The 21,882-nt window shown below is 57.6% G+C and overlaps 1 protein-coding gene across 3 annotated transcripts in view; it reads left to right on the plus strand.

Annotated features, from left to right (window-relative positions):
- The window catches only part of MAEA (macrophage erythroblast attacher, E3 ubiquitin ligase), a 33,570-nt gene extending 19,354 nt beyond the window's left edge, over positions 1-14,216 (plus strand). For 2 of the 3 annotated variants that reach the window (XM_073237926.1, XM_073237928.1), the window contains exons 3-10: positions 323-526; positions 4,655-4,777; positions 5,339-5,452; positions 7,876-7,952; positions 9,010-9,118; positions 11,924-12,057; positions 12,957-13,152; positions 13,332-14,216. In XM_073237926.1, the coding sequence (XP_073094027.1) occupies positions 323-526; positions 4,655-4,777; positions 5,339-5,452; positions 7,876-7,952; positions 9,010-9,118; positions 11,924-12,057; positions 12,957-13,152; positions 13,332-13,427 (1,053 nt within the window). In that variant the 3' untranslated portion in view covers positions 13,428-14,216. The remainder of the gene's footprint in view (positions 1-322; positions 527-4,654; positions 4,778-5,338; positions 5,453-7,875; positions 7,953-9,009; positions 9,119-11,923; positions 12,058-12,956; positions 13,153-13,331) is intronic. The other variant, XM_073237927.1, reaches the window with a different exon arrangement.
- The last annotated feature ends 7,666 nt before the right edge of the window (positions 14,217-21,882 follow it).

A 21,882-nucleotide genomic window follows, 5' to 3' on the forward strand; every position in this document is an offset into this window, starting at 1 on the left:
ACGTTGACTTTAAGGAAGGGGAAAAAAGAGTCATGCCTTTGTAGTGATAAATGGTTCAGTTAACCAGGGAGGTAAAACCTTTAAAATTACATGTGTGGCAGCCCCAGAATATGTAGAGCAGAGGCATGTTGCTGAAGCGGGTATAGACCCTGGAGTGGGGGTGGCGGTGCCTCCAGTAGGGCAGGTCGGACATGCCTCCCCGGCACATGCCTGCCACACAGTCCAGGACGGCCGGCTTCCCCACCCTTCCCCTGCCCCCTTTCTGCGGGCATGGGCAGCCTGCCCCCAGCCCCGTCCTGAGCATGTGTGCTGCATGTCCCAGGCGGTGGAGTCCATCCAGGCTGAGGACGAGAGTGCCAAGCTGTGCAAGCGCAGGATCGAGCACCTCAAGGAGCACAGCAGCGACCAGCCCGCGGCAGCCGGCATGTGGAAGAGGAAGCGCATGGACCGCATGATGGTGGAGCACCTGCTGCGCTGTGGCTACTACAACACGGCTGTGAGGCTGGCGCGGCAAAGCGGCATCGAGGTGCGCCTGTGCTGGGGCAGGGGTCCTCACCGTGGACAGGCCCGGGACCCTGCGTGCGGTGCACTCCGGGTGTGCTGTGTGCACACTTTATGCGCCAGCGTCTACACGACAGCACTGCAGGGTCTGCCATTTGTCTCCCTGAGTCTAAACGTGTCCTGGCGAGGCACCCACCTCCCCATTCTCACACACCAGCTCCTGTGGCTTTGCTGGTGTGAGACGTGCCCTGACAGATGGGGTGGGTTTCCACCTGCCTGTTAGTGGTGCCAGTGATCTGTGTGCAGGAGGAAGCACAGCCCCTGCCTTCAGTAAGCTTTCAAGCCAGGTGGTTGGAAGCTTGTCCCAAAGGCTGCTGGGCAATGGCAAGGGTGTGGTGGCCTGGGTGGGGTTCTGCAACCTTGCTCCCCTTCCAGGTCTCTGCAGAGTCATCTGCACTTTTTTCTGGCCTTCCGGATGGTTTAGCTGGGGACTACCCCTCCGCTTTTGGGCAGTGGTAACCCTGGCCTGTGGGCACTGCCCACAATTTTTGGGGAGGGCCACAGCAGTCAGAGCTGCCCAGACCGCAGCACATGCCCACCCCTCACCCGCACATAGTTCCCGTTCAGAGTTAAGGGGATGACCATGTCCCATGGGCACTGAGAGAAAACTGTCTGACACACCTGGTGGCAGAGCCTCTGCAGAGATCAACGTGGCCTCGTCCTCGGGTCCTTGGTGGGGTCCTGCCCAGCCTGCTCCTCTGCTTCAAGCTATGACCTCTACTATGCACTCACATCCTCTATCCTCAGGAAGTCTCAACATTGCTGGTCTTCTGGGACCATCTGCCCTTGCCAAGGTCCCAGGGCAGCCTGGCAGCTCCAAGCCCCAGCATGAGCCCCTTCTGCAGGCCTGGAAAGGGGCCTCAGGTCCCCTTTGTCCATACTGCTCACCCTGTGCAGGTGACGCGGGTCCTGGCAATGTGCCCAGCTGCCCCACTCCACATCACCTCGCTGCCACCATCCTGGTTCCAGCCCAGACCTCAGCAGGAGCCCATGCCCAGGCAGACTTATCACCTGGACTGGTCCACCCATTCTCCTGTGTCTGCCCCACCCTGCTTAGACATGCTCGCCTGCCCTGCCTAGCACCCATCAGCCCCCATCTGCCCCTTGGGCTCTGTTCCTTTCCTTGGACGTGGTGGGAGCCAGCCAGCACAGTCATGTAGCAGAATGGGGCGGTGCCTAGGCTCCAGGGGACAGCGAGGCTCTCCTGTCCCCGTGACTGCCTGGCGTTCAGCTGCTCACAAACCCCCTGCATGCCCCCCCCCCCCCGCCTGCACCTGCAGGGGCCCAGCACAGCTCGCAGGAGCTTCTGGCCCCGCCTGGCCCCAAGGAATGTGTGCTCTGTAGGGGGACAGGCTGAAGTCCAGCAGTATCACATGAAGGTGATGTGCCCTGTCCCAGCCCTGGTGAATGTGTGCCCTGTGGGAGGAAGGCATGAAGGCCATGTGCTTACAGTGAGGCATAGACACAGGGACAGGAGGGCTGGCCTGGTGGGACTGGCAACATTCAGAAGGGTGGTCGGGGTAGGCTTCAGTGGGGAGATACTGGGCTAGGCTTGCAGAGGTGAGGAAAGGATCCCAGGACAGGCCCAGGGGCTGCAGTGTGCTGGGGTTGGGGTGAGAGCACATGTACAGACTGGCATAGCCTTGACTGAGGTGGGCAGGGAGGGTTGAGAGGTGTAATGGCTTAATAAAAAGGCCCACCCCGGTCACTCTGTGATCAGAGTGTGGGGACACAGGAGATCGTTGGGGGATGTGGGAAGTTGCTGTGGTCCAGGATGATGGCAGTGGTCAGACAGATCCTGGACATACTGTAAAGGGGGTCCCAGCCTCACTCACGCAAAGAAATCAAGGTTGCTTTCATCGTGCCCTCAGGGCGGGGTAAGATCTGCGACCCATCTGGGTGTGGGGTGCTGTCACCAAGGGCGAGATCTTTCCATTAAGAACTGTTCATCAGAAGACACCAGGAAGAGCAGGCCAGGCCAGATGGGGTTGTGCATCTCTGTCCACCTGTGTCATCCATGTCAGAAATCCAAGCTCTAGCATCCCACATGAGGAATGCTGACAGGCTCGGGTGGTGGCCAGGTTGGGTTTGTGGGGTACATTCCGGCCCACCTCCTGCTCGTGCACCAGTGCCTGCTCAGTGACTCCTGCCACTGAGGGCCCGTGGACAGGACAGACTGTCCACAGGAGAGAGGCCCAGGAAGACCCAGCACTGAGCTGCAGCAGCAGAGGACACAGTTGGGCCATGGGGTGTGGGTAGGAGAGGCCACTTCTCAGAATTTAGAGCAAAACTTGAAAACAAAGATGGAGACTGGAGGGAACTCAGCGTTCACTCTTTGGGGAGGGCTCTCAGAAAGAGGAAAACGTGGGGGCGAAGTGTTCAAAAGGGGATTCGAGAAAACGGCCAGCTGCTGAGGCAGGGAGCTGCCATCCTGCATAACAGCAGTGCTGTGGAGCGCTCACACACGACTGTGGCTGCCACTGGGCACTCCCCTGTTTCACTCCAGGGGACCATGGCCTGGGGTCCAGGAACGTGGCACACATCCAGGCTGCATACCAGCCGTCTGCTCCCATGTGAGTGAGGGCAGGGCGGTCTTTGCCCAGGTCTGCCTGCATCTGACCCGGCTGCCCTGCCATGTTTCCCGCTCCTTGCACCTCCCTGCAACCCCAAACCTGGTGGTCAGGGCCTGAGGGGCTCAGGGCCAGTGGCTCCTGAGGACATGCCGGGTGCAGCCCGCCCAGCAGGCGCAGCCGTCATCCTTACTGAGGGCTCAGAGCTGCCCCGGAATGACCCTGAACTGCCCATGTCAGGACAGAACCCGGAAGGCCCACAGGAACCCAGTGAGCCAACCTGACGGCAGCTGTTGACTGACTGCCCTTCTGCCCCTCGTGGGCAATGGCTTGGTTTCACAGTGAAATGCACCTGTGCTGGTCCACGGGCTCGGCCACCGTGATAGCCCTGTGATTGTAGCTTTTTCTTTTAGCTTGCAGTGTCTGGCGTTACTTGTGGCATCGTTAGCCACAAGGCGTTTGTTACGGTGTAAACAGAAGAGGTAGCTGCCTTGTACTGTGGCTGCTTCTGCTGAAAAGCTTTGTGTCTTATGCTGCATTCACCAGAGAGACTGTCCTTCTCCAGCCACAGCTTCCACAGGGAGCTGGCTGTGGCCCTGGCTGCTTAGACGTCCTATGGCGAGCTCCTCCTCTGGTGGCCAGAGTGGACCTTGGTCAAGACAGGGTGGATTTCAACAAAGCCGATTCATGCTCTTTGCAGCAGTGGGTGGTTCAGCGTGAGGCCTGAATGGGGGACAGGGACACACCCAAGCGCGTGTCACCTGCCGGCCACGGGATGTGGGCACGCTGGGCGTCTGGTTCACTGGACAGCCCAAGGGATCTTCTGTGTTGGATGTTCCACCCTTTGAGGAAGGAATGGATCTTAGCATTTTTTCTCAAGTCATTCTAGATGGGAGAGAAATGACCCTTTGAAGCTCTGTTTCCTTTTATCTGGCTTCCCCTCCTTTCCTAGGATGGAGCATCCAGCTCTTGCCCTGTGTGGCCAGGAGGTCCTCCATGCTGGCTGTGCCCCATCCCTTGCTGCGGGCCTGGCCAGCCTGGGCACCACACCAGCCATGTAACCCGGCGGATGTGTGAATGCACTAGTGGCCCTGTTTGGTCCTGCTGAGCTTGTAGTGCCGTGGCCCTGGGCCTAAGGCCTTTTCAGATGGCAAGGCATGGGAGGGGTGCAGCCCCCCATATGCCTTCCCTACCCCTTCCCGGAATTTTCAAGTTCAGATCTTCAGAGTAAAGAAACGGAAAACGAGGGTTTGGGTTGCCCGGTTTCCAGGCCTTCCTTGCTAGGGGGTGAAATGGGGTCAGGTCTCTGCTCTCCAGGGGCCCTAAGGTTCTCGTTGGGGCCGGAGGCTCTCGCTGCGCCTGCAAGATGGAGCCTAAACGCAGAGCAGCTGTGCAGACAGCTCTGCGCTGCCCCCGGCCCGCACTCGATGTGGGTCTGGCCCTGGGGAGGCTGCCGGCACCTGTGTGCTGCAGCTCGGGACCGCCCGCGCTGTTCCCTGACTGCGCACTGCTTCCTTCCACAGGACTTGGTGAACATCGAGATGTTCCTGACGGCCAAGGAAGTGGAGGAGTCCCTGGAGAGACGCGAGACTGCCACCTGCCTGGCCTGGTGCCACGACAACAAGTCACGGCTACGCAAGATGAAGGTGTGCGACTGCACCTGCGCGGGGCTCTGGGGCGGGGCAGCGCCGCTCCTGGGACCAAAGCACCTGCCCTGGTGGCTCAGAATTGTTTGGTTCTGATTCAGAGGGTGGGACTGGTGGGCTTGGGGGTGTTGTGGTGGTGGTCGGGTTTAGGTCAAGTCCCTGGAAATCACCCCTAACACATTACGGTCTGGACATGTTCAGAGCCGGAGGTTGTGGAGGGCCTGGTGGCTCCGCAACCTGGGGCACCAACACAGGGCAGCCATGCCTCAAATTTGTCCACCGCAGGGGTCAGTGCTCCAGGCTGGATGTTCTTGAATACAGTTGACATTGCAAGCCACAGGCAGCTTAGAAACAGACGTTTAAATGTACAGACAGAACTTCACGCTTGCTGAAAGGTGCTTCACCAGAGGGCTTGCAGAGAGGTTTCACTTGCGTTAACCTTCCCTGCTGCTGCTAGGAATCCGTGTGCTTTGTTTTCTAAACCAAGCGCCTCTAACCCGTCCCCGGTTGAGCCTGTGTGCACATAGTCACAAGCCAAGGGTGACACTCTCTGCCACTCAGGGCCGGCAAAGTGAACACGACGGGAAGACGGGACGGAAAAGTAGAGTGGCCAGTGGCTCCCCTAAAGAGAGTGAGGATCTTGGTATGGAAACCGTAAAAGGAAAGCCGGAGTTGGTATGTAACACTGCCCGCTCTCCTGCTGCATCCCTGGCGCTGCCACCTGCCAGTGGGAACTAGGCCGAAGGGAAATAGGCTTCCCGCCTTGACAGGTTGTTTCCACAAAAGCCCTGAGCCTCCCCAGCAGCAATACTGCCTCGCAGCCACCATGGGTGGGTGGGCAGGCAGGTAGGTGGGCAGGCAGGGCCAAGTGCACGCATGGCAGGTGCCTGTCTTATCACCGCTGAACTTGATGGAGCGTAAACAGCATCCAAAAACATGTCTGGAAGAGGACCTTCCAGTGTGCGGATGGTGTGCTCGCTGTAGTGCTGACAGCCAGGTGCCTGGGCTGTGAGCGCTGGGTGGCATACGCAGGCCAGGGAGGGGCTTGTGAATCAGTCAGGAGGCCAGCAAAGAGACTCAGAGGGAGCTAGGGGCCCCATCCCACACAGTTGGAAGACACACCCACATGGCTGTGCCACGTGGCTCGGGTCCAGACAGGTGGGGGCAGCTGAAGCAGCAGTGTGCTCACTGCACATCCACGGAAGGCCGGGTGGGACTAGAAGTGTGGCAGAGCCAAGCCTTGCCACATGGTCCATGGCATGTTCTGCATTGGCTGCCTGAATCACAGTTTCCCGTGTGAGTGTGGATCCTATGTCTCAGCACGCCCACCTTTACCCATCAGTGGGCCGTGTGGAAGTGAGCTGTAGCACAAAGAACCCTCCTCACTGGAGAGACACACTTCACACATCCGCTGTGTAAAGCTGTAACTGAGTTTACCGGTGACACTACTTCTCTGGGATGCCCCTCCTGGCGCCCTCCTGCAGGCAGAGCCCCGGGTGTCCCTTGAGTCCCAAAGCACCACGATCAGGTGCCCAAGGAGAGGTAGGCATGGCCTCTCTTAGGCATACCCCTCAGCCCCTGCCAGTCTGGCCTGGAAGGGGGCTCATCAGTGGGGCCAGGACCTCATTCCTCCTCATTGGCTGGTGTCACACCTGCTACCTGGCACATGGTGCCTACTCCGCCAGGCAGGGGTCAGGACAGACTGCTGCCCTGGAGCTGGAAACAGGCGCTTCAAAGGTCCCCATGTGGAGGGACAGGGAGGAGGGGTGAGGGCAGGGAGAGCCTCCTTGCTCTGGCACAATGGTGTGGACGTACAGGGCACCAGGTAAGTGGCTCTCTGCACCTTCATCCTGCCTCTGATGCCCTGGCAGGTCCCTGGGGGTCTGAGTCACCCCAGCCGGTGCTCTGCCCCTTGTCCTTGGAGTGAGCTGGAGGCTGCTTGGAGGGTATTCTCCAAGGGGCCTGGCTGAGACACTTCTCAGAATGCCAGGTGTACGCTTGGAGGCTTGGGTGGGAAATGTGCATGTGGTTAGCAAACTGAGTTTAAGTTGCAGACGTAGGGGGTTGACGTGCCATGTAGAAAATCCTTCATGTGCATCAGGGTCGGTTTCTGTGGAAGTCACATGACAGATGAGTGAGATCTGCCTCTTGTGTCCTAATCCACATACTCTGTTTCTGGTCTGAAACTGTTGAAGATAGTAATAGTTTAAGTTACCACTTGTGTAGAATAATCCAGCTTTCACCTTAGGTTACCAGGTTCATTTTGCCTGCTTGCCCCTAACCCCAGCCATAAGAGCTTTAGCCCAAATTGGGTTGATTTGCTAAGATGTCACAGTTAGTGTCTGTGCTCCCATGCACCCTGTTAGCGTCCCCTCAGAGACTTGTGTGGAGCCTTTAAACAGACGCCACCCAGCTGGACCTTGGCCCACCCCACCTCACATGCCCAGCACATCCTGGGGCATCTGCCTGTGTAGGAACCAGCCTTTGTCCAGGTCCCCTGCCCGCCCCATCGCTCACCGCGGGGCCTCGGCTCCAGCTCACTCACCGTGGGGATGGTCTCTCCCAAAGCATCCCTGGCCCAGTGGGACAAACTGAGCAGGTCAGAGTGGGCAGGGCCACATGGACTGATTCTGAGCCTTTGAGGTGAGACCCTTTCAGGGCTGGCGCTAGAGGAGGGCAGCACAGGGGAAAAGAAGTTAGCTCTGAGTGGGTGCTCAGCCACAGCTTTGAGGACAGTCCTGAGAGCACCCCCCACCCTGGCAGGGCCCTTTGTCACACGGCTGCTAGCAGTGCCCAGAAGTCGTGTCTCACACCCTCAAAACTGCTGACTGCCCCACAGGCTGCAGTGACTCAGGCTGTCTTGCCCCCGGTGATGCCCGTCGTGCCCACTCCCCCTGAGGTTGCAGAGCCCCCACCATTGAGAGAGGCTGCACTGGGATGGGCCGCACCCATGGCTGGCAGAGCCAAGAAAGTGTGGGGCCTCAGACTTACCCCCCGGCAGCTCGAGCTCCGGGAATGGGCCGGCAGCACCCAGTGGGTCTGCTGCTGGGCATGGCGCTGCAGTGACGCCGTTTGCACCCCTGTCTCTGCACCCTCAGAGCTGCCTGGAGTTCAGCCTAAGGATCCAGGAGTTTATCGAGCTCATCCGTCAGAACAAGAGACTAGACGCCGTGAGGTACGCAGTTGGGATGGCTCCTCGCACGACCTGGGCTCTGGGGAGGGCAGCGTGGGGCATCCTGGCTGGCTGGGCGCTCTCCCTGCCTGTCTCCCGGCAGTGGGGTGAGACCTGCAGCCAGAAGGCCATGAGCATGCCTACACCCTAGGCCCACAGCGTGCTGGGAGGCCCTGATGTGGCTGCTCTGCAGTCTGGCTCTAGTGTCATTTTCACGGGGGTGAGGGGGGTTCTGTCATGGTCATCAGAGGAAACAGTGATGGCATGCAGGGCTTCCTTGGCACACCTGGGGCAGGTGCACCACTGGAAAACCCCAAGGGGCGGGGCCTGACAGCCAGGTGAGCTGGCCTCCCTCCAGCTCAGCCCCTCTCAAGTGCAGTGTCCCCAGAGTGGAAGCCCCTAGGGCAGCTGGGTGTTAGTCTCATGCCTGTCCAGCCATGGGCAGAGGTGGCCCTTGAGTGTGGGGGTCTCACAGCTCCGCTGAGGCTCCTGCGCAGTTAGACTCTGCACTCTGGGCAGGGAGGTGCTTGACCACAGTGGCACCAAGGGGTCCAGCGGAGCCTGCATCCCTTGTGGGTGGCTGGTGGGCATGGCTGCTGGGAGGCTCAGCACTCATAGCTTCCACTCGTGCCTGGGCTGAGGGTCCCATCTGTGGACCTGGATGAGCTTCGGAGGTGGGGTGGGGAATCACTGCAAAACGGGGAGGGCTGGACGACTCAGTTCCCCTGGGCCATGTGGGTGGCGCCGGGCGTCTAGAGGTCAGTGTCCCTAGGGTAGTCGCTGGTATAGACCAGGGTTACTTGGAAGAGCTGGTCGCTACTGCTGGGTGCTTTTGAGTGGGATTCTATCCCTGGTGCATTGCGTCCTGTTCCGTCCCATCCCCTTGAGGAGGTCGGGGTGAGGCCCCTGGTGAGAACCAATCTCCTGGCAGACCCTGGCCCAGGTCACACAGGTGGGGGCTCACTTGTGTTGAGCCTTGGTTCCAAGGCCCTGGTGTAGGAGCTCAGATTCTAAAGATGAAAATTGCAAAACTTACGTAAACCAAAATGTTATCTTTCAGACATGCAAGAAAACACTTCAGTCAGGCTGAAGGGAGCCAACTGGATGAAGTCCGCCAGGTCATGGGCATGCTGGCCTTCCCACCGGATACTCACATCTCCCCCTACAAGGTAACTGGGGCCTGCGGGCCCTCAGGGCTCATGGGTCTGTCTGTGGCCACCTCCACACTCAGTGTGACCAGCACGCCAAGCAGGCCTTTTCCCATTTTAATTTGTTTTGCTGGTAAGAAATTTGGGTCAGAAAATACACAAAGTGTTTCCGTTCCGAGAGCCCAGGGCCTCAGCTCCAGGGCCTGCCTGCTTCCCTCCCTTGCCCCTGCTCTGCGTGCTCATGCCAGTGGTGTTCCTTGCCTGAGCTGTTGGTCATCGTCCTCCCCGTCCCCACGCCAGGACTGCTGGGCTTGTCCTGTGCCCTCAGGGGCCCCCGCTCCTGTACCTGCTGGTCCCCGTGAGGCTTGCGCAGGGGCATGGGCACACAGCACGGCTGGCCAGCCCATGGTTTGTAGGTCATCCAGCCTGAGGAGACTGGGGTTTGGCCCCCACTTTGAAGCCTGGGGCATCCCTGCCCATCAGTCTCGCTTGTGGTCCCTCCTCCCTGGTCTTGAAACATGTTCATGTGTGTAGCCACATGGCCTGTGGCCCCATCCTGTGATACCTTGTGTCCCTCCCTCTCCCCGTGCAGCTCACACTGGCGGGTGTCCTGCTGACCTGATCCAGCCCAGCCCACCAGGGTCTCCTGCAGCCCTTCGGGCCTCTCCTGAACAACGTTCTGGGCAACATGGACAGAACTTTAAAAATCCAAGTTCTGCTTCCTTTTGTTCATGTTCCGTCTTTGCGTCGTCCCTCTGCTCCTATTTCCCCACAAACACCGAGGGGGAGCGGCTGCTCTGCGGCACTTGGGAGGAGACATCACAGCCGGGTTTCCCCACTGTGCCCACGGGCTCTGGCTTCCCCGAGACCCAGGACACCAGCACGGTGCTGCCAGCTTCGTGCCGCCTGGTAGCAGGACGCCTTCCTGGGCCCCGTGACATGTTCCTCACCCCATCCGAGCCCTCCGACCTGGGCCCACCCCTCGCCTGCCCTCTGAGGACTCAGGCTCCCGGCCCATGCCTCCGGCCCTCACCAGCCAGGCACTCGCGGCCCATTACCTTCCAGAGCCGCTTCCACACGTGGAGGGTTGTCACAGCGCAGCCCTGCTGCTGGCATCGATTTCCTGTGCTGTAGCGGCTGGGACAAACCCCACAGATGGGATGGATGCCTTATGACCAGCAGAAATGTATTTCTCAGTTCCAGAGACTGGGTATCGAGGCAAGGGAGCGGCCTGGTCCAAGCAGCTCTCTTTTGGGTCTCTGGTTTCTTGTGGAGGACGGGCAGGGAGCTCTCCCATCTCAGAGGCACTGGTTCCTCCCAGGGTGCCCCTCCCAGCCCCGTCGTGTAGGGAATGAGGATCTTGGCATGTGAACTAGGGACGTGGACACTCAGATGACAGCACTTACCCGCTGTGGTCAGCCCCAGTGCCCAGAGAAGGGGTGCCGTTCTTCCTCATGGAGCAAGGCCCCCCACTCCAGGGGTGTTGTGGGCTGTGAGCATGCAGCCTTGGGTAGCCCAGCTCTGTGACCCAGAGCACTTGGCCGCTGGCCTCTCAGAAGGTGGCTGGAAGTTTCTCCACCTCAACTGCATTCACAGTTCTTTGTTTGAAAGTAGTTTGCCATAAATTATCAGGTCATGGAGATCTGCAGGTAGTGAGTTCAAACTCAGGTTTTAGCTCATGGCCTTTCCTGTTTCTCTTCCCTGCCCTGTAGAAGCTTTGTTAACACTGAGAAAGGCTGACCTGCTCTTGGTGGTGAGCATCAGCTCAGGGGGGTGTGGAGCCTGTGTGTCCCTGAGGGGGCCCTGCAGCATGGCAGCACAGAGCCAGACAGCTGTGGTGTTGTGCACCCCGAGGACAGGAGAGGCTGTGCCAGGAGTTGGCCCTGTGCCAGCATGGAGAGAACCCAGGGCCGCAGTGCAGGCACCTCTCTACCTCTGGGGGTTCCCCATCATGACGGCTGTGCCTGCCCACCTGCCTGGAGCCAAGGCTGGCCGGATGACAGTGCACTGCCCGTGACACCTGGCTGCCTAACTGTGAATGGCAGTCAGGGAAATTCAGCTACACGAAAGAAAGACCAAGCGACCCACGAGTGAAGCTGGGCTCCAAGGAAATGGGAGGGCACAGCAGGCTGAAGAGCTGAAGGGCAGTGTGCCTGGGCAGTGAGAACTGGGGGTGCATGATGAAAGCAGGGACCTCATTGGGGCTGCAGAGCCTGGCCCTGGTAGCGGGGGTTTTGAGGGAAACAGAAGCTTTGTTCAGAGGCATGACCAGAGCTGGAGCCATGGGAACCTCTGGGCTGGCAGCCTAACCCCCCCCGCGGACTTACTAACATTGGGGCTGCATGTGGCATACACCCTAAACTCTAACCCAGCAGCTCACGCAAGGGGTGTGCAAGATCCTGCTGTGTGTCTGGCCCCCGCCCACCCTGGAGGCCCAGCCTGGGTGACTTAGGAGCAAACAGGAGCCATCCGCCTTCTGCCCTGAGCTTTCTCCTGTGGGGGTGGAGGCATGCCTCCCACCATAGCACATTTTCTGGAATGAGAGTTCCCACTTCAGCCACGTTCAGTGCTGAGCTGTTCTCCAGGCTGCCTTTCTTGTGCTTGTCTGCTCGGGAGCAAGGCAGGGTTCCCAAGGCCCGGTGGGACTCAGTCCAAGCCGGGGCCTGTGTGCAGCCTTGGTGGGTGGGTGGGGCTTGGGGCCATCTGTCCTGTTGCTTTTGGTCTGCGCAGAATCGGGTTCACATGTTTGCTGTCAGTGATGGCTGCCTGCTTTTCTAAGCTGTCCCCTGGGAGGATCCCCGAGCCCTTCTGCCCTGTCTCTTCTAGGACCTGCTGGACCCGGCCCGGTGGCGGATGCTGATCCAGCAATTCCGATATGACAACTACCGGCTGCACCAGCTGGGGAACAACTCTGTGTTCACCCTCACGCTGCAGGCAGGCCTTTCGGCGATAAAGACACCGTATCCTTCCCTGGCGAGTAGCCGTGCGCTCAGCCCGTCCATCACATTCGTTCAGTGGTCCTGCTCCTTATCAGCGTCCACCCCCTCCCAGAAGCAGGCGCCCCTCCCTCCTGCCTGCAGACCTGTGCTGTGGTCCCTGTGTGCTGAGACCCGGGCGGGCTGCCGCTGGTTAGGCTCCTCACTGGTCTGTGGAGACCCCATTGAGACCACCCTGTGCCTCATTCCCAGATGTGGCCAGGTGAGCTGCATGTCAGTCACAAGCAGACCTTTGGGTATCTTGACCAGCTGGAACTTTAACCATTCAGACTGGTTTTCCCGTGTGACTCCAGGAATCTCTGGAACTATGGCTGGTCTGAGCCCTCGCTGTCCCAGCCAAGTCTTGGCTTCTGTCCCCAAGGGAGCTCACAGAATGCCATCACGTCTTGGGCTGGATAGCAGCCTTCCCATCACAGAGAGCTAGGGCTTCCTGGCCCCAGCGTCGGTCGAGTTTGGCAGGCCCCATCCCCCTGAAGGGTGCCCCTTGGTTCCCCATCAGGACCCCTGCCATTTTTCACCCAACACTGGGCTTAGAGGGCCGGCCCTGCATGTGGCAGAGCCTAGGAGGGCGGGGACTATCCAGGGCCCCTGTGGTGCCTGGCAGAGCTGGCCAAGAGCCCTGGCGGCCTGCGTGGAGTGCTTTTGAGAGGAAGAGCCGGTTCTCCAGCTTGCAGCCTTCTCAGAGTCCCTGAGGATGCCCCGGGGACGGGTGGGTGACGGCGCCCGGCGGGGAGGCCTCAGCAGGGCTGCCTTCCTGCTGAACGCAGTGTCTCTCCACCTCGAAAGCACACTCCGCTTTGTGCTGCTGGGTCGCCGGGTCGTCTCCCCAAGACCCCGTGGCCTTTCCTTGACCTGAGGTGCAGGCAGTGCTACAAGGAGGACAGCAGCTCCAAGAGCCCCGACTGCCCTGTGTGCAGCCGCTCCTTGAACAAGCTGGCACAGCCCCTGCCCATGGCCCACTGCGCCAACTCGCGTCTGGTCTGCAAAATCTCGGGTGATGTGATGAACGAGAACAACCCACCCATGATGCTGCCCAACGGCTACGTCTACGGCTACAATGTGAGGGGCTGGGCAGGGGTGGGTGGGGCCCGGTGCGCCGGCTACCTGAGCAGAGCGGTGCAGGCTCGCTGACAAGGCGCCTCGACACAGCAAGCGGTTCCTGGTGGGGCTCGTGAGGCTGGACAGGAGTCTCAGCCACGTTCGTTGTGCTCCTCTAATGCATCTGCCTTGTTTTCCAGTCTCTGCTGTCCATCCGCCAAGATGACAAAGTTGTCTGCCCGAGAACCAAAGAAGTCTTCCACTTCTCCCAAGCCGAGAAAGTGTACATCATGTAGGCGTCGTCGCTGCACACCAGGGCGCCCGGAAGGCCCCTCCTGGCCCCCGCGCCTGCCCGCCTGCGTGTCTGTTCCTTGCGACCAAAGATCAGCGAGCACCAATAAACACTCTTAGGAAGAGAGGAAGTAAGACTTCACATGTTTGTACGAAGACGGCGCTTGGTAGGATTCTGTGCCTGAGTCACCTCTCGATGCTTCTGAAACTGCTCTCGCCTCTCAGGCAGGTGGCTCAGTGCCAGGGGGTCCTGCACGCACCCGAGGACAGGGACCCGTCACCCCCTGCTCTGTCTCTCCCTTCGCTCACAAGTGCTCCGGAGGGCAGGCCGCTCCCTTGTGAGCCTGGAGCGGGTGTGGCTGTGCTGGTTCCACTGCAGTGAACCATGATGCTGGGCCATGAGGGACGTCAGGATGCTTTGTAGAGCTGCTGCCTGGTGCCGTGTCCCGCGGGCTGCTTCCAGGGTGGCTCTGCCTGCCACGGCACACGTCGGCCGTTAGGTTCAGTGCCCCGTCCGTGCCGCCTTACTCCCTGCCTGAGGATGTATTCATGGGAATCCCGGCTGAGTCCCTGCAGAGGCCTTGCCAGATGGCTCTGTAACTTGAGCCTAAGCACCATTCATCACAAAAACGGGGAGCCCAGCTGAGGATCCCCCAGGGACATCAGTCAGCGAACCATTGTAGTTATATGAGACTGTGTGTAGAGGTTTGTATTTAGTGCTTATTTTTGCATGTCGATGTTGATCATCTAATAAACTGTACATGTAACACAGGCTAATAAAGGGTTTTCTATTATTCCTGTGTGAGGTGGAAGCCACCACACGCCTCTCAGGCCCAGCCCCCTGGTCAGCAGCATGTAGCCCCTCGGCTCTGGTGTCGGGACAGCTGTGCTCCGTGGCTCCACCCTGGAGCCGGGTGCCAACTGGGGGCCCCTGGGGACTCTCGGGCATCTCGGGCATGCTGAGTAGGTGCCCAGGCTAGGAGGAGGTACCGTGCACCACCTTCCTGTCCCCATGCCAGGCCACCAAAGCCCTTCTGATGCTCAGATCTGCTGGCTGAGCCTCAGGAGGGTGGCGCTGCAGAGAGGCCAAGAGGAGGGGTGTCAACTGGACCCCTAGCGGAACTGAGCCCCCACCCTGATGGCACGGGGCGCTGCTCAGAGCTGCCCCGCACTCGGTGCTATTCCAGCCTCTTCAGCTGCCCCTAACATGCTTCATGCCAAAGCCACAGAGGCTGCTCGCCTTCCGGGCCACCCCCTCAAGCCCAGCCTCCCACTTCCCTCACCTCCTGGCTGCCAGGTCCCGCTCTGCCTGGCTCACTTCTGCAGCCCTACTGGCCTGGTCACTGGCTGCTGCGGCTTCCTGCCTCCGCCAGGCCCTCCCAGCATTGTGCCCGGGGTCCACCTTGCACACCCCAGACACCACAGCCTCTGGTCATCGCCACACCCTGTTTTGGGGGAAACAAAGGGGCGCACTGTCAGATGGGCCGTCCTGCAGGGATCTTTGCCCCTGCCCCGTGCTGCTTGTTTATGCCTCGGCACACACATGGGTTCCACCGGAGATCCTGGCTCAGAGCGCGGGAGGGTCAGGCGCGCGGGGTGCCTCCCGGGGATAGCAGCTCCTGCGAACACCCTCTGCCTGCCCCTCCCTGTCTTGCCCCCTGACAGTGAAACTACAAGGCGTGCGCACGGGCAATGCGACCGGCCGCCCTGCCAGGTGCCTCAGGGCATACTTCGTGGGCCGAGCGGCGCAGGCATCTCTCCAGGGCCCTGAAAGGGGCGGCCCCCAGTGGGTGGCCCTGGCTGGTCCCGTCCCTTGCCGCGAGCGCCCCTCGAATAGATGATCACAGGGAGCAGCCACCGGCGCGCAGGCAGACAGACATTCGGCGGTTCCAGGTGCCGCCGCCACCAGCGCTCCTGTGCTGATTTTTGCTGGACTCGTGCAGTTACGTGGGAAGATGCCGAGGGGAGGCGTTGCTGGGTGTTCATCTGTAAGTCCGGGAGAGGAAATCCCAGGGCAAAATACTTCTAAAAACCGAAATCAGTCAAAGGGAGAAATAAAGTTTAAAATCTGTTTATTGCTCACAAACTGCAGTCTGGGCCGTTTCTCTCTTTCCTGATCTAGCAGAAGCCAAAAACTGATTCCCGCCTCACCTCTCAGGTACAGATAAGCCCTCCCTTGCCCAGGTCATTACCTATTGATATGGAGATGAACTCTCCACCCCTGAGGGATTATGCAAATGCACTATAGCCATACTTCTCTCCACCTCTGAACACCTGTTGATGTGCAGGTGTACTAAAGCCACGCGAGACGTTCTGGAAATGTTACAGTTTTACCCACAGCATCTAACTGCAGCTGACGCCACCAACAAATGGCCATGCCAGCTCAGTGCCTCCCCCACTCCGTCCCCTTAGCACCTGTGCTGGGCCCTGGGGTCTTTCAGACACTGATAGCTGTAAGCCCAGGGAGAAGAAATCCCGGGACAAAATACCTCTAAAACCAAATTAGTCAAAAGGAGAAATAAAGTTTACAACCCATTTATTGCTTAGAAACTGCAGTCTGGGGATGCTTCTCTCTCCTGCTCCTGTGAAGTAGAACCAGCACCCCCCTCACCTCTCAGGTCCAGATAAGCCCTCTATTGCCCAGGTAATTACCCATTGATATGGAAATGAACTTTCTCCACCCCTGAGGAAAGCCGATTGATAGGCAAATGTACTAAAGCAATACTTTTCTCCACCCCTGAACTCCTGTTGATATGCGGCTGCACTAAAGCCAGGCGAGATATTCTGGGAGTATTACAATTTTACCCACATGGCTGTGTTTGCCAACTGTGAGTTTTTTTAATCAAGGTAAAAATTGCATCACTGAAACATACAGATCTTAAGTAAACAATATGATGAATACTGATAAACGTTCACACATGTAACCACCACGGCCAAGTGCCCGGCAAGCCCTGACCCCAGGGTGCAGGCCTTGTTTCCCAGGTCACGCGTGCCCCACCCGCAGTCCCTGCTCGGACAGCTGGCATGGGCGGGTCATACCCTTTCGGGTCTAACTTGGCTCCACTCAGTAAACACCTTCACCCACACGTTGCTACTGTGGGCCTCTGTGTGTCCCTGAGGAACATCCATCCCACGAAACCACAGCTCATTTATCTGGGCTCTTCTGGATGGACAGTGGCCAATTTTAAGCTATTAAGAATAAAGTTGTGACAGCACTGGCCACATGGTTTCCTTTCTCTGGGGCTAGTATCCAGCAGTACATCTGCAGGGTTGTGGTGGTGCCTTGTCTGGAGCTGCAACAGGTTTTCCCAAAGGGGCACCCCTGCCGAGGATCTGGCTGCTCCACTGCCTTGCTGACCTTCAGGTAGCTGCCTGGGGGCGCAGGTTTCCTCCGCATCTCCCTGAGGCCCAAGAGTATGAGCTCCTGCTGATTGCTCACCTGTCCGTTCAAATCTTCTGCCCACTTTTTATTGGATTATCTTTTTTTCCTGATGTGCAGAAATTCATTATATATCCAGGATACACATCCTTTGTCAATTACCTATTGTGGGTAAAATTGTAATATTTCCAGAGTATCTCGCCTGGCTTTAGTACATCTGCATATCAACAGGCGTTCAGGGGTGGAGAGAGGTATGGTTTACTGCATTTGCATCATTCCTCCTCGGGGGTGGAGAGAAGTTCATCTCCATATCAGTGGGTAATTACCCAGGCAAGGAGGGCTTATCTGTACCTGAAAGGTGAGAGGGGCTGGTTTCGCTGCTGCTGAAGCCTGAGAGAGAGATTGTCCTGACTGCAGTTTTGTACGCAATAAATGGATCTCTCCTTTGACTGATTCTGGTTTTTAGAGGTATTTTGCCCCGGGATTCTCTCCCTGGATTTACACCTGGCGCAGCCAGTAGGATTCCTCTGAACCCAAAATCTGTTATAATGGGTGCAACCTTTGGGAGGGCCACCCTTAGAAATGATGGGGAGAAATGGCGCTCATGCCAAGGGACATGTGTCTACACTCCATACTCGTGTGGTTGTGGAGACGCCACCACCGCTGCTGGCCATGTAGACCCCAGCCCGTGGCCCGAGCCTAAGGCTACTGCTTCTGCCACTGTTGCTGCTCCTCCCGACACTGGACCCTGGTCACAACTATGGAAAGGAGCAGAGGTCCGGGTCACCTTGACAGAGAAGCAACTGGCTGCGGTGTACCAGGCCTTGCTGGCTATGGAGCCCATCACAGGAACAGCTCCCACCAAGGTAATAACCACCTCCCATCACAGGGTGGGTGTGAGTCTGGACCCAAAGGCCATGGAGTGGTGTGGCACAGACACCTGCCGTCTATCGTGACTGGCCATTTGCCTTTGGCATCCCCAGGGAATGGTAAAGCAGACAATTGGCCCAGGTGCACTGACTAGAAGGAAAGCCTGCCTCTGATGTGGCCGAATGGCTACATCAGTGTTTGTTGCATGTGGGGCAAAACATAATGTGGGCCCGTCGGTGGGGCTTGCCATTGACCTTTGAAGAAGTCAGCCGATCCTGGAAGGAGTGCCCTGCACGTTGTGTAGATCAGCAAACCCCCAAGAGGGGCCTAGAGCATCTCTTTACAGCCTATGGCCAGTCGCTAGTGATTGAGAGCGATCAAGGCACCCACTTTATTGGACATGGCGTTGCAAGGATGGGTGCAGCAATTAGGAGTAAAATGGATGTGGCCCTGGACATTTCAACACATGGACCAGCGACTGCTAGCTCCTCTGGCACCTTGGGGAAAAGGCCTGGAAGCTGGCCTCCTGTGTATGCCTGGAATAACAGCAAATTGAGCCCCCACAACCATGGTTATTTGCTTCTACAGTCCTTGTGTCCTGGATGCGCCCCCTGCTGCAACGGCTGCGTGATGGCTGGAATGGGATGAGCTTTGGACTTAATATGCATGGGACCTAGCTGAATCCTCTGGCTTGAGAATTATGATTATGTTGCTGTTATCAAGAAAAAAAGTGCTTAAAGAGAGGCTTGACTTTGTCTAATGTTTGGCAAATGTTTTGTGAGCAAGCTAGCATGGTTGTTAGGAATGAGTAAACAAGTGTAGAAACGTATTTTGTGCTTAGTGAGAGATTGTGCTGTAAAGTACATTTACTTAATCTGCATAGGCTGAATCCTCTGGTTTGACGATTATCAAGATTTTGTTGCTGTTGCTATTGTATGTTACTAGATTGGTCGGAAGAGGGGGAACGAGTAAATTGTAAGGCAAGATTTCTGGAGGGGCTGCCTGTGGGTAAAATTGTAATATTTCCAGAATATCTCGCCTGGCTTCGGTACACCTGCATATCAGTAGGCGTTCAGAGGTGGAGAGAAGTACAGCTTTACTCATTTGCATCACTCCTCAGGGGTGGAGAGAAGTTCATCTCCATATCAATGGGTAATTACCCAGGCAAGGAGGGCTTATCTGTACCTGAAAGGTGAGGGGGGCCGGTTTTGCTGATCCTGGAGCCTGAGAGAGAGATGGGCTGTACTGCAATTTTGTAAGCAATAAATGGATTTTAAACTATTTCTCTCTTTGACTAATTTCGGATTTTAGGGGTATTTTGCTCTGGGATTTTCTCTCCCCGGACTTACACCTATTTACACTTTATTGACTGTCACTTGATCAACAGAGGTTTTACGTTTGGTGGAGTTCAGTTAACCAACTTTTTCTTTTATGGTTAGGCTTCTAAGAACCACTTGCCTACCCCAGGTGCACCGTGATGTTCTCTTGTACCTTGTACGTGTAGTTTTTGCTTTTACATGTGCACTGTAGCCCACTGCAAATTACTTCTGTTAGGCAGGAAAATAGATATGAGCAGGGTGGAAGAGAAAAAGGCCAGAAAGTCCACTAAAAAGACTCAAAATTAATCAATTAAAGCTCAAAAAGCCAGGAGCAACTTGGCCTGGAATATTTGAATATTCCCCAGATAAAGGAGGGTACCTCAGCCGAGCCCATGTCTTTATTGTGTTAATCATGCACGCCCAGCCATAAACAACATAGTAAAAGGCAGGAAGGATTCCATCTTTAAAGATTGTATTTTAATACCCAGGAAGTTAAAAATCTTACATTTTTAACTTACTCTTTAGCAAACAGACAATAACTCAGCCCACCTTGGGGGCTGGGCAGGCAGCCTGTTTGATCTGCTCCCAGACCAAGACACGGGTATCCCAGGGAGAAATCAGAGCAGGAAGTTCCTTGTGTTAAGTTAATCTGCACCCCCAGCCCTTAGTCACATTCCTAAAGAATCCTTAAAAGAGGGGTCCCCCAGGGTGCTCTTCTGTGAGGTCGTCCGCACTTTCTGAGTGTGTAACCTTTTAATATTAAACTTTCCAAACCTTTCAGGGAACCTCTCCTTGCTGAGGTGGCCTGTACTGTTTCTCTAAGTAACAGTAGATAAACTTTTGCTCTGCTTCACTACTGTGTCTCTGCCCTTCAGTTCTTTGTCGTGGTGGGGACAAGGACCGAGGAAAAATACACAACGCTCCCCCAACACTCCCGCATGGGGTGTGAGGAAGTTGAGGATCATTCTCTCATGTTTGCCCTATTATCCCAACATCATTTGTGGAGAAGACTGCTTTAAGACCAGCTGAGACAAGGGTGGTGGGCAGGCTGCTTGGGAAGTGCAGGACAGGAGGCTGGATCAAGTCACACGAGCACCTCAGGCAACCCGGGTGGACACAGGTACAGCAGGGGAAGAGGCACGATGAGTGGACACCTGTCCCTAGGGATTTTGCTTCAAAATAGTGCAACAGGCTGGGGAGAGAAGTTGGATAAAGAGAAGGGTCTTAGCATGGAAGAAACAGCACACTTTCGTGTGGATGAGAAAAATCTAGAGGATGAGAAAAACAAAACCACCCGGTAGGAGCGGTGACTGCCTGCGGCAAACCACAGCCCCTGCTGCTGGCAACAGGACTTAGCCACTTTTTTCTTTTTCTAGTAACTGTTTTATCGAAGTACAATTCAAATACCACAAATTCTACCCTTTTAAAACACCACTCGCATATTTTTAGTGCCTATCATCAACCTATCCACCCTCAGTGGATGCGAATCTGCTCTCTGTGGATCTGCCTTTTCTGGGCATTTCATGCAAGTGGAGTCCCACTATACAGCTTTGTTTCCACCTTTTGCCATTAAGAACAGTGCTGATGGACCCACATCTTTGGTGCTTTCACCCCAGGTTCTGGGGAACATCTTCCTGCCCCACTGAGCATGTGTTTTGTGCTGGTGCAGTGCTGGGCACTGCAGACCCACTGGAGAGCCCAAAGCCCAGGGGCCTCCAGCACGCCTGGAGTCAAGCAGGCCTTCCTAAGTAAGCTGCTGACAAAAGCTGAGGGGCAGATCAGGACGTGGCCAGTGGGCACTGCATGTGCAAAGGCGGAGGCCACAGCACCTCAGTGCAAGGGAAGGGAGGGAGGAGGAGGGCTGGGTGTGGGCTCCAAGTGGAGCTTGCCCACCAAGAGGCCCCTGGGCTGTGATGGGGGGCACCCAGAGGAATGGGAGGTAAGCACTTCACAAGGCCTGGCTGTGGGTGGGCATCAAGAGCCGCATGTCCAGGGTGGGTGGGGACCACGGGTCTAGTCCTGGGGGCGTCGTCCGGGCATCTAGCTCCCCGGGTCGCAGGAGCGACAAACTGGTGATTCCATCCCCTTTAGCTTTACCCTCCCGGGCGTGGGGCGCACTGAGGGTGGGCAGCTGAGGGGTAGGAGTCCAAGCCGGTAGGCCCGGGAGCAGGTCACCCCACAGCGACGGAGCTGGCATTCCACCCGAAGTCTGGGGGTCAGCGATGCCTGAGATGGCAGCGGGGGCGCATACCCTTCAGGAAGGGGTGGGGGTACCTGCCGGCGCCTGGAGTCAAGCAGGCCTTCGTAGGCAAGCTGCTGACAAAAGCTGAGGGGCAGATCAGGACGCGGCCAGTGGGCACTGCATGGGAATTTCGGCCACTTCGGCCCCTCCCTCTCTGCTTCGTCAGACCCCCGACGCTGCCTCAGGTCCGCACGTTCCATTAGGGTCCCGACGCCCAGCCCTGCCCCGAGGACCCCCCAACCCCTCTGGCCCGTCGGGGCGGCGCATGGGGGAGGGGCCTCCAGGACCCGTTCCCACCCGGCCCGGTCTGGCTAGCACGTCGCGGAGTGGGTCCGGACACCGCGAGCCTCCTGGCGGCCGCAGAGTGCACACCGAGCTCGCAGCCCTCGGGCAGGCCCCAAACCGGCCCCGCGCGCCCTTTAAGAACTTGTCGCGCCCTCTGCCTCCTTTCTTCCGCACTTCGCGCTGCCCCGCTCTGCTTTAGACGGGAGCGCTCCACTGCGTCAACGCGCAGGCCTCGGCCCCGCCCCCGTGCACACGCCTCCAGGGTCAAGTAGAACCACTGGCTACTGGGGTCGAAACACTTGACCGGACGTGGGTGGGGCATCTGCCGGAAGGGGCGTGTCTACGGTACGAGGCTCCGCGCGGCG

Source organism: Manis javanica, chromosome 5 (assembly GCF_040802235.1).
Source record: "Manis javanica isolate MJ-LG chromosome 5, MJ_LKY, whole genome shotgun sequence".
NCBI classification, from domain to species: domain Eukaryota; kingdom Metazoa; phylum Chordata; class Mammalia; order Pholidota; family Manidae; genus Manis; species Manis javanica.